The sequence below is a fragment of the Equus przewalskii genome, chromosome 18 (genome assembly GCF_037783145.1).
Source record: "Equus przewalskii isolate Varuska chromosome 18, EquPr2, whole genome shotgun sequence".
In the NCBI taxonomy this organism is placed as follows: Eukaryota; Metazoa; Chordata; class Mammalia; order Perissodactyla; family Equidae; genus Equus; species Equus przewalskii.
In genome coordinates this window covers 35,622,189-35,634,676 of record NC_091848.1, presented here as the reverse complement: position 1 = coordinate 35,634,676, position 12,488 = coordinate 35,622,189, and the positions used below count along the sequence as shown (strand labels likewise).

At 34.5% G+C, this 12,488-nt stretch overlaps 1 protein-coding gene across 31 annotated transcripts in view; it reads right to left on the bottom strand.

Annotated features, from left to right (window-relative positions):
- LRCH3 (leucine rich repeats and calponin homology domain containing 3) overlaps positions 1-12,488 on the bottom strand; it is a 111,707-nt gene that overhangs the window by 60,364 nt on the left and 38,855 nt on the right. For all 31 annotated transcript variants that reach the window (XM_070583627.1, XM_070583607.1, XM_070583610.1 and 28 more), the window contains exons 2-5: positions 11,879-12,023; positions 10,250-10,376; positions 7,717-7,822; positions 3,283-3,419 (exon numbers count right to left, since the gene is read on the bottom strand). In XM_070583627.1, coding sequence (XP_070439728.1) covers positions 3,283-3,419; positions 7,717-7,822; positions 10,250-10,376; positions 11,879-12,023 — 515 coding nt within the window. The remainder of the gene's footprint in view (positions 1-3,282; positions 3,420-7,716; positions 7,823-10,249; positions 10,377-11,878; positions 12,024-12,488) is intronic.

Here is a 12,488-nt window from a genome sequence, read left to right as displayed (position 1 = left end):
GGATTGGAAGAATAAATATAGTTAAAATGTCCATACTACTAAAGTAATCTATAGATTCAACGCAATCTCACTCAGAATCCCACTGACATTCCTCATGGAAATAGCCAAAAGAATCCTAAAATTCATATGGGGCAACAAAAGACCCCCAAATAGGTAAAGCAATCCTGAGAAAGAAGAACAAAGCTGGAGGGATCACAATCCCTGACTTTGAAATATACTACAAAGCTATAGTGATCAAAACAGCATGGTACTGGTACAAAAACAGACAACAGTACAAACAGATCAACAGAACAGAACTGAAAGCCCAGAAATAAAACCACACATCTATGTATAGCTAATCTTTGACAAAGGAGCTAAGAACATACAATGGAGAAAGGAAAGTCTTTTCAATAAATGGTGTTGGGAAAACTGGACACCCACATGTGAAAGAATCAAAGTAGACCATTATCTTTCGCCATACACAAAAATTAACTCAAAATGGATCAATAAGTTGAAGGTAAGACCCGAAACCATAAAACTCCTACAAGAAGATATAGGAGTATACTCTTTGACATCAGATATAGAAAGATCTTCTCGAATACCATGTCTACTAGGACAAGAAAAACAAAAGAAAAAATAAACAAGTGGGACTTCAACGGACTTAAGAGCTTCTCCAAGGCAAAGGAAACCAGGAACAAAACAAAGACAAGCCACCAACTGGGAGAACATATTTGCAAATATATCCCACAAGGTGTTAATCTCCAAAATATATAAAAAACTCACACAACTGAACAACAAAAAACCAAACAACCCGATCAAAACATGGGCAGAGGGTATGAACAAACATTTCTCCAAAGAAGGTATACAGATGGCGAACAAGGACGTGAAAAGATGTTCAACATCACTAATCATCAGGGAAATGCACACGAAAACACTAAGATATCACCTTACACCTGTTAGAATGGTTATAATCACCATGACAAAAAATAACAAATGTTGGAGAGAATGTGGAGAAAAGGAAACCCCCATACTCTGCTGGTGGGAATGCAAACTGGTGCAGCCACTATGGAAAACAGTATGGAGATGTCTCAAAAAATTAAAAATAGAAATACCATATGACCAAGCTATCTCACTACTGGGTATTTACCCAAAGAACTTGAAATCAACAATTCAAAGAGACTTATGCACCCCTATGTTCACTGCAGCCTTATTCACCGTAGCCAAGAAGGGGAAGTAACCCAAGTGCCCATCAACTGATGAATGGATAAAGAAGATGTGGCATATAGACATACAATGGATACTACTCAGCCACAGAGAAAGACAAAATCGCCCCATTCATAACAACATGGATGGACCTGGAGGTATTATGTTAAGCGAAATAAGCCAGACAGAGAAAGATAAACACTGTATTATTTCACTCATATGTGGAAGACAGACTAACACATGGACAAAGAGAAGAGTTTAGTGGTTACCAGGGGGGAAGGCGGTTGAGGGGTGGGTACAAGGGATGAAGAGGCACATTTATATAGTGACTGACATAATAACGTACAACTGAAATTTCACAATCTTATAAACTATTATGACCTCAATAAAATTTTAAAAATCTAATAGTCACTATAACAAATTAGATTATTTGTTATTTTAGGTGTTTAAGTGATTAAAAAAATAGGTTTTTGTTTTCTAGTCACTAATAAGTTTCACTAGCATATAAAGTAATTTACGATTACAAACACTGTTAGAAATACCAAGGAAACTTATCCCACTCATTAATTAGGCACAATCAGGGATTTAGAAACATTGCTCCCCTATAGATTATATTGGCAACTTTTGCTTTTAGGAATCCAATAATCATGCACAATTATGTTTTGAATCCTACTTTCTGTAAGAGAGAAAATCAGGAAATTATTAAATATTAAAGTTATACAGATTTCTGTTTCTACCTGTTAACTTCTGTCCCAGAAGTAAAAACATAAATTCTTTAGGATTATGAGACTCTTCCATAGTTACAAAGCTTACTCATAAAGTTTTATAGTTGCCAGACAGAGGCTTGTACAAGACCATCAATCGACTGCAGAGTAAAAAAAGCTACAGTGATGGTGCAGCCACTATGGAAAGCAGTATGGAGTATCCTCAGAAAATTAAAAATAGATCTACCTCTACCATATGATCCAGCTATCCCACTGCTGGGTATTTATCCAAAGAACTGGAAAACACAAAGGCGTAAAGATACACTCATCCCTATGTTCACTGCAGCATTATACACAATAGCCAAGACTTGGAAGCAACCTAGGCACCCATCAAGGGATGAATGGATAAAGAAGATGTGGTATATATACACAATGGAATACTACTCAGCCATAAGAAATTATGAAATCCGGCCATTTGTGACAACATGAATGGACCTTGAGGGTATTATGCTGAGTGAAATAAGTCAGAGGGAGAAAGTCAAATACTGTATGATCTCACTCATAAGTAGAAGATAAAAACAATGACAAACACACACATAGCAATGGAGACTGGATTGGTGGTAACCAACAGGGAAGGGGGGGAGAGCAAAAGGGGTGATTAGGCTCACATGTGAGGTGATGGACTATAGTTAGTTTTTGGGTGGTGAACATGATGTAATCTACACAGAATTCAAAATATATTACAATGTACATCTGAAAGCTATACGTTATAATCCAGTGTTATTGCAATAAAAAAATAAAAAATCAAAAAAAAGAAAAGGAAAGAAAATACTTAAAAAACTTAAAAAGAAAAGCTACAGTGAAAAATAAGGGCTGGTAAAAATGTTTTAGATTGTAGGATGTCTAGAAGCTATATGTAAAGCTACCTTGTAATTACTTTATTATTAAATAGTTTCATTCCAGTCACTGATAAATGAATGAGTAAAATGACTAAATGAGGAACTTAAGATTTTAGAAAACAGGAAGGTACAAAAACAATGGTCATAAGAAACGCATTGATAATCTTTAGTTCTGAAAACCAAGTATTTTTATTTGTCTCTAGCATGCACATTGTATACATTCAAGTTTTACGAGAAAGAATTAACTCAAATCTTAGAAAAAACTTTAACGAAGAAACTCTCAACTTAAAAAAAAAGTCAGCTTAGTGAAAGGAAAAACACTTCTGGAAACATTATCCATCTTCTATCCCATTTATTCAAGGCTTCCTGTGAATACACGTGTGTAAATTTACTTTAAAAGAACTTAATTTTCAACAAGATAAATGCATATAACTCAAGTTAAATTTCATCCTTTGTCAAAAAAGTTTACAATATACTACCCATCAGCTGTGGTCTACCTGTGCGGGGGGAGACTGTAGTGGATTGTTTTCTAGGGTGATGACCTGTAGGTGCCTGAGGTTCCGATAGCAAACGGGGATCGTCGTGATTTTATTGCAGGAGAAGTCTAACCGTATCAAAGGCAACTCTGCCAGCTCTGCAAGGAGATAAGATGGAAACAAACAATTAACAATAGTTTAAAACTAGACCATTTTTACAGGAGCTTCTAGTTAAATATAGTAGATTTAACATAAGTATTTACCTCCATTCTTTCTTGGTGATTGATACAGCAAAGTGGTATAAAATGAAATCTAGTTGCTTGCAGATGGGAATACTAATGAAAAGTAAGCTGTTTGATCCCTCACAGAACTACAGAAGTCTCAGAAACTGGAGTCCTGATTCCACAGAAAGGTGGGGCTAACAAAGGGATTAGATGATAGTCTGTATAAAGAACAAATTAGATGCCTAGGTCCCCAACCCTAACTCTCGAAGTTAGGGCACTACCCCTCTCCAATCACCACAGTAGTCAGCCAGTTATTCTCTAGTGAAACTGAATGGAAAGGCTCTGACTGCAGGGACCCCAGGGATAAGAGAAAGTTAGGATGAGCTGCCAGTTGAAAATGGAGGATTTAAGGAAATACTTAATGGCAAGACCTCCATACCTTCCTACCCAACCCCACTCCACCCCCAGCTCCTGAATGCCAGTAGTCAGGAATACACACAACAGTGTAGAAGAAATGAAACATCTTTCTCTGGAGAAACTATATAGTCCCATATAAAAAGCCTTTAGATACTGATAAGGAGTTTCCCCCAATAAAGTACCCAGCTTGCTGCTTCATTACCATTATACAATTCCTGCCCAGTAGACCTGGACCTTCTAATCAGCTCTATACAGGCTGTATGATCCAGACATTAGGAAAAGCCGCCAACATGTAAGACAAAAATCAAAACACACAAACTAATCGAAAAAAGGAACTCAGAAGAAACAGGTAATATACAGGAAACAGAAGAAAACTCTGAAAAACCAGAACATCTCTAATTTCAGAGATAAGATAATGAATTACTAAAACAAGACAGGGATGTTTTAAAAAATCAGAATAAAAAGGATTCTTAGAAACGAAAAATATTACGGCAGAAATTAAAAATTCAGAAGAACAGTTAGAACATAAGTGGTTGGAACTGTTTACCATTTGGTAAAACAAAATGACAAAGAAATGAACAATAAAAAGATAAGAAAAATCATAGGGTCAATTAAAGGGGTCTAATATCCAATTAATAAAAATTCCAGAAAGAGAGAATAGCGAAACTAAAAGACAGAAAATTATCAAAAAGATATCAGACAATTTCTCAGAATGAAGGATGTGAATCTCTGGTTTGGAAAGAGGTTCACCAAGTATCTAGTACATTGGACTAAAATAACTCATACCATGGCACATCAACATAACATTTCAGAGCAGTAGAAAAATCTTCCAAAGAGAAAAAAATTGGTCACAAAAAATGGACTAGAATTAGGAACGGCATCAAATTTTCAACCATTAATATTTAACATTGAAAGCTAAAAGTGAAAAAGGACTTGAAAACCTGAGAGAAAATAATTTTCAACCTAGAATACATAACCAAACAAATTACTGATCAAGGGTGAGAATAGAAAAAAGATATTTCTTTCCAAGTGAAGTCTCAAAAAACTGTTTTCCCATGACATGTTCTCAGGAAGCTACTAGAAGATGCCCTCCAGCAAAACAAGGGAGTAAAGTAGGAAAGAGGAATTATCTTTCAGTTATACCTCAATAAAGCTAAAATCAAAAACAACAAGTAAGAAAGAGGAAGACAGGGAGTCCAGGAATAAGAGTACTCAACACAGAAGAAAGCAAGCTGGGCAGCAGTAACAGAGAACCACCGGCCCAGAATGGAAGAGAAGGAAACAAGGCTCAATGAAGGAGATATGCAGGGGGGAAAAAAAGAAAGGTAATCTAATTGGTTTGACTAAGAAGGCTGCTGGAAAAAGACGGAGGAATTAGTCATAGGTACAGAAAAAAAAAGCAAATTAAAAAAAAAGAGAAATTATTAACTCTAGAAAAACAACAACAAGAACAAGATGAATAAGAAAGAAGATGAAATCAGAGTACGTCACTTGCATTGGCAGGGAACATTATTTTTGTAGCTACAACAATGTAAACAATGAATAACGATTTAATCAGAAATTGTGATAAACTACACCAGGAAGATGGAAGGAGGGAAGGAAAGGTATGAGGGTGACAGCGTAAGGAAGTTAAGTTCTCATCTACCATAAGAAAGAGCTGACATAAAGTGCAAAGGCTGATAAATCCAGAAGAGCTGTAAAAGCACATCATTAGAACCATGGCAGCAAATACAAGTGGAAAGAGTCAACGGAGCTGACGGGAGATGCTTCTGGCCATTGAAACTGGGGAGGGGGAATGGTTGAGGCAGGGGAACGCTATTATTTATTTTAAGCTTTTCAATACTGTTTGACTTTTTGAATGTTGTAATATATTATTTGATAAAAACTGAAATTAATTTAAAATCGAAATAGTAAAAGACAAAAGATGTAATATCTTATGGACCAAATTGTAATGTTAGAGACCACCAATTAATTAACATGAACTTCCACACTAACTTGTGTGCATGTTGGAATAAAGCTTTCCTGCCATCTCAGTTTAACTGAATATGCTGAGATTACAAGATAAATTGATAAAAAAATTTGAAACTATTTGTGTGACTCAATTTTCTTGATAATACACATTCAAAACAAGATACAGAAATAAATTAGGTGATAAAACTATTAGATTGCAATTGTCATCTGAAACCCTGAATTTTCATTTTCACCAAAACCCCAATGTTTTCATCAATTGATTTCATATTAAGTCAGTATCATTACATTAGTAAACCTTTCAAGACCAACCACAGTAGGTGGGCCCTGAGTAGAGGGGTAATCCTAGATAGAAATCTTGGGTTATAAGGTCCTATAGTTGTGATTTTGGTCAGTCCTGCTGAAGGCCTTCATTCACATTCCTGAGGTGGGAGAAGGCAGAACCAGGAGGAAATGAGGAAGGCTCTGAAGATAAAAGGTGTAACTTTTACTGGACAAGCCTACTGAGAGGAAAGAAATGTAGGATTTTAGGTAGTGTGGTTGCAATAAGTGTATAAAAGTGGACTGGAAAAGTCACTTTCTGAGACACTTGGGGTCCAAAATGTCAAAGCTACACCAGTATGTTAGAACTAAATATCATACTGGATTCAAATTGGTGTAAAAATTCGGATTCTACAGTGAACCAAAAGCATCACTGGTTAATTCAATATTTATTGTATAAGAGAAGTCACATTTTGTAGAAGAACCTAGAGAATCACTGTCATGAAAATACTTTCTCAAGATTAATTATTCTTGAGATATACATTCTGAAATGCTTATAGATCAATTTCTGGAAGACGTTACAAATTAATTTAGCAGAGAGGATAAGGGAAAGTGGATGGGAGTACAGAGGAAACAAGAGTTCCCATAAGCTGATGCCTGATGTAGCTGGGTGATTCATTGCTCTCCTTTCTGTATGAAATTTTCCATAATAAAATTAAAGAAATATATATTCTGATCTAATAAAATAATGGTTCTCCCCATTTTCACTTCCTCTTGTAGCTTTTTCTTTCATGAATTTGGATTTTTAAAAGATTGACAAATAGTACTTGGTTCATTTGTTTAATCGTTTTTATCATTCAAATATACATATACCAGAGCTTACAGTCAGCCTAAGATAATGAGTCTCCCAGTGCAGTCTCTCACTCCATTCATTATTCACTCTACACATCACCTTCAACCAGTTAATTAGCCTCTATCTGAGTATTTTCAGCCAGTGAAGGACAAAGTCATTAAGTTCAACTCAAGGCCATTTTTAAGTCAGTGCTAATTGCAGGAATGTTTTTCATTATACTAAAGTATCCCCCTATCAAAAACGTTATATGTGCCAGCCCTGTTGGCCTAGTGGTTAAGTTTGGTGTGCTCCGCTTCAGCAGCTCAGGTTGGGCCCAGGCACAGACCTACACCACTCGTCTGTCAGTGGCCATGTTGTAGTGGCAGCTCACATACAAAAGGAGGATTCACAGTGGATGTTAGGGCAAATCTTCTTCAGCAAAAAAAAAAAAAAAAAAAGTTACATTTCTCCTAAGTAGTTATGCTTACTGAAACTTCCAGTGACCCTATCCTGAGTTATCGAGTACATCAGTTGATAAGATCTAAAAATACAATCACTGGTCAGTAGTTACTAGAGCTTTTCACTAAAGAGTCTAACGTTTAAAACCTACAATGGAACAGATAAAGTACTAAATAAACCATTATATTTCAAACAGTGGCTGTAACTCATAGGTTTTTATCTTGTGCCCAGTCTGAGAGAGCTTTAACATAAAAAGACAAATAATAAAAAAACAACCATTTCACAGTTTCTCACCTTCAGGCAAACGTACTAAGTGATTTCTTCTTACGTTAAGGTCTCTCAAAGCCTCCAAATTACCAATTTGGGAAGGTATTGTTTGAATTTCATTGCAGCTCACATCCTATTTCAAAAAGATAACAAGTAAAGAATTGTTCTAATATTACAAACCTGCCTGCTTTAAACTATCTATAAAATGAGGTTGGACAAGATCATATCTATAGTCCCTCCTGGCTGTAAAAAGAATTATGATGCTGTGTCCAAGAATAATTCCATAGTTAGTACCAGCATTTAATTTTAAAAACGTACAGGCTTTTGACTTATTCTATACATTTTACACAGATCTGCATTAATTTTGGGAGCAGAACTAAAACTAAAAGACTTAAAATGCAGACAGAAGGCCTAGAATATCAGATGAGATGAAAATGCTGGTGAAAAGGTAAAACAGAAAGAGCATAACAGATCTATTCAGGACAAGAGTTTTATTTTATACTGTTCTAATGAAACTGGAAGAAAAAATAAAACAATGATAAAAATTATAACAAATTATTTCAAAAGAAATTCTATTTTCAAAATACCAGTTCAACTGTCCAAAAATATAAACTAAGAATGCATTGAAGATGACTCAAATCATTCTTTATCAAACTGAATGTGAGAGAAAAATAATAAAGTTGACAAAAATTAAAGGCCCTGGAAAAAACAGATACTGCTCTACTAGCATCTCAGCAACTGGTTCCACTCCATACATTAGGTAGGCCTTCTGGTGTCTTCGTAAATAGCTTGATTCCACTGGTTCTCAAAAGAGACTGACTCCAGGTTCCAAGACTGACAGATTCAGAATTCCATAAATCTGAGACCAGTCAGAACAATTTGTAAACCCACATGTAGCAGCAGGAAGCTGCCTAGGTTAATAAAAGCTCCAAGGTGCCACACTGACACTTAAAATTCCTCCAACATATGAGTAAGAAGAAAATATTAATAGATTTACTATTAGAAAAGACCATTTACCAAAAACTTCAATAAGCTTCAGACATTATTTTTAAATTTTCCCAAAATATTCTTAGAAAAAATAATGCTATTTTGACTTTCCTACCAATTAATGACTGAAGTAGAATCAGAAGCTAGGCTTCTTAATCCAATGCTCTAGGCATCAAAGTTAAAAGGGTTCTGAAAGAAGTTGAAAGGATAGGAAACGAGGTTGAGCCAGAAGATAACAGCATCTACAATATTTCTCTCAGAAAATGAATATGTTGAAAGACAACAGTTTACTGTCACTAAAAAATGAAGGGAAAAAAGGAAAGAAGCAATAAGGATGCGGCAGAAAGACCATCAAGTGGGAATCAGGAGGTTTAGGATGACAAAGCCTTACTTTGCCACAGCTGTTAGTATGACTGAGGATATCAATTCACCTCTCTTGCAGAAGGCTATAAGCACCTTCTGTGAGACATAGCTACCTTTAAGGATTCAGGATTCAATAAGCAGAAGCAAAGTTTAAATGATTTGAAAATCAGAATTTGAATCACAAGTATAATTTACTTCTAGTTCATACTATCAACCCAAGTTCTGAAGAAATGCCAATAAACATACATTTTGGAGTTTATTTCCTAGATCTACTTGGCTCTAAATAAACAGTGGCCTAGTATCTAGGCTCTAAATGTAATATATTTGTGGATTTTTACATGTGACCTTTTATATTCATAAACCACCTGAAAAAAAAAGTGGGATTAATATGTGGCCCAATTAGATTGTACGTGTATTTATTTTCTGTTTATGATGTCCATCTCTGTTCATAAAGCTACATGGAACTATAGTCCCAAATCTCAATGGACATAACTGTATTTGACCATTTCAGGAGTATGAAACAGCTTTGGAGCTAAAGTAGACCGGTCTCAAATTCTATTTCGGTATGGAATCTTGGGCAAATTATTTAACCTATCTGAGTGTTAGTTTCCTCAGCTGTAATATGATGATAATTATAGTACCCAATTCATAATGCTATTGTGGTGATTAAACGAGTAGTCTTATTCCCATGCTTAGAATATAAGTACTCAAGAGTAACAAGGAGTGGTAGGTGAAAATTAAGCTTCTTAGAAACTATAAGGCAGTAATAACAGCTTACTTTAGAGTGGGAGATAGGTTCTAAAGATAGCATGCAAGGCAAAAAATAAGCCCGACCTTTGTAATGCTCATCCCCTGATAGGAGCTAATCAAAAATCAGAATATTGATGCTATTAAAATTTAATTTGAAAAATTCAAACACATTATTAACTTATGCCTCAAAAATTTAATAACATAGAAATCACCCTATATTGCTTAGAACCTAATTTTAATGGCTTTTTTCCATTCCATGCGGACCTATTAAATTTGTACTTTCAGGTCTTCCTTAATTCTGTGCCGAAGCACTTGAGTATGGATCGATCAGGAAAACTTCATTATCAATACTTGAAAATAACACCTTAATAATGGGTCTTTATCATATAGAAGAACATGACATGACTTTGGTTATAATACACTACATGTGGGACAATCAAAAAATAGAATATTAACTTACAAGTTCCGTTAAATGTCTGAGATGTCCAATTTCTTCCGGAAGTGAAACTAATTTGTTATTACTAGCAATTAAGACTTTCAATGGTAAATTACACAAGTGTACTGGCAATGTCGACAGCTGGTTCCGACTAAATGGATAAGTAGAAAAAGAGAAGAGTCAGAGCCCACCACTCAAGAAAAACAGTCCCATCTTTCCCATTCTCTACTCAGTAAAATAACAAATATAAGTCCTGCAAAGAATAAATGGGATATTAGATTTGAGTTCTAGCCTTCATTGCCTCACTTGTCAGCTTTGTGGTTTTAGGCACAGTATTTAATTTATTAGCATCTTACGTAGATTCCTCATCTGTAAACTGAGGATCTTAATATCTCCTATACCTATCCTACAGGGCTCTTGCACCACAAAACTCCTTTGTAAATAATGAAGTGCTATATAACCACAACATATTATTTTACTAATGTTAAATTTATATTAAAAAACAATTTAAAAATAGGGTAGATAACCACCATCCTCTCCTCTCCTTTTCAAACAAAAGTTATAAACATACAAGTGTTTGTAATCTACTTTCTTCATCATTACGGTATTAAAACCAAATGTACACAAATGATCCAAATATAGTTCTACGGAAAACAAGTAACAGGTTGTGATTTCAAATATATCTTATCTACTGAAGTACAGGTAAGGAATCTTCTATTTATACAAAACATGCAAATCAGAACTAAAGGTAAAATAAAACACATCTATCACCAGGCATAAAAATAAATTAAAATTTTACTTACGTAGATTTAACCTCTTAATCTTTAGGACTAATTGCCCCCCATTTTCAAGATCTTTTACTGATTTAACTAATATAGATCAGGAGCTTTTAAAATTTTTTAATCCAATAATAATTCTACTCCTAGACATTTATCTTAAAAAAAAGAGAAAAATAAACATTTACACACAAAAGTCTCTACTAGTCTCTACTAGTTTTTGTCATGGCAAAAAACTGAAAGGAACTAAATATATGAGGGAAAATGAGTTTTAGAAGTATATTCACTGTACAATAAAATGATTACGTATAAAAATATTTCCAAAGGATATTTCATGACAAGGGGAAAAACTCATTTAAAAATTTGACTGGAAAAAAAGAAAAAGATCACCTATAATTATACAACTCAGATATAACATTTTGATGAATTTCCTTTATATTTTTATACATTTGCTTATTTTCTCCAATGAATATTTATATCTTTTATAATAAAATAATTCCTGTAAAATGTGCAAAAATGGAGCTGAGTTGAATAAATGCACTTACACATTCAAAACTTAATACACAAAAATATACAATCGCAAGAACCAAAGTAATTTCAGATCTATTCTCATTAGATGAAACATTTGAAAACGTAACTGGAGAACCAGTGCTACAAGACTGCTGCAAGCCTATTAGGCTAGTTGCTATTGGAGTTTGTTAATTATTGCTAAGTCAAAGACAAAGGGAGAAACTAGAGGAACATAGGAAATACAGAAAATTTAGCCTAAGAACATGTATAGACACTGCTGATATAAACAGATAACGTAAATTTTAGTGAAAAGGAAGAGAAAATGGAAAAGACCACATAAAACAAAAAATTTTTTGAAAATCCTTACCTAATATTTAAGTATGTTAGAGCCTGTAGGTTGAGAATTGCCTCTGGTATATACCGAATACAATTTTGGTATAAGTTGAGAGTCTCAAGAGAAACGAAGTGACAAGCTTCAATGGGAATTTCTGAGAGGCGATTTCGTGACAGATCTGAAAGAAAAAATAAATTAAGCTTAAAACCAATCCTTGGAACTTATTTTATTGAAATGTTAAATAAATAAGGAGGTTTCATGATTGAATTTCCAAGAGTTCCTATTGAGGAGACTGGTCCAGAGTAAACATTCAAATATTTCTTAATTGATTGAAGAAACCATTTTTACATATGCCTCCACACCTGTTGCTGGGAAATGCTGATTTCTTGTGGATCTCCACATATACTAAAAACTATTATTCTTTGCAAGTAACGCAAATTTGAAGGCACATCTGCCTATAAATTACATCAAAGATCACACTAAGTACCAAATATCCTAGCAAACAAACAGATCCTAAAATCCAATTTCCCAAAAGCACAGACAACGTTCTGAGGGGGTTTTTATTCTTTTTCTTTTTCTTCTCCCCAAAGCCTCCCAGTACATAGTTGTATATTCTAGTTGTGAGTGCCTCTGGTTGTGCTAC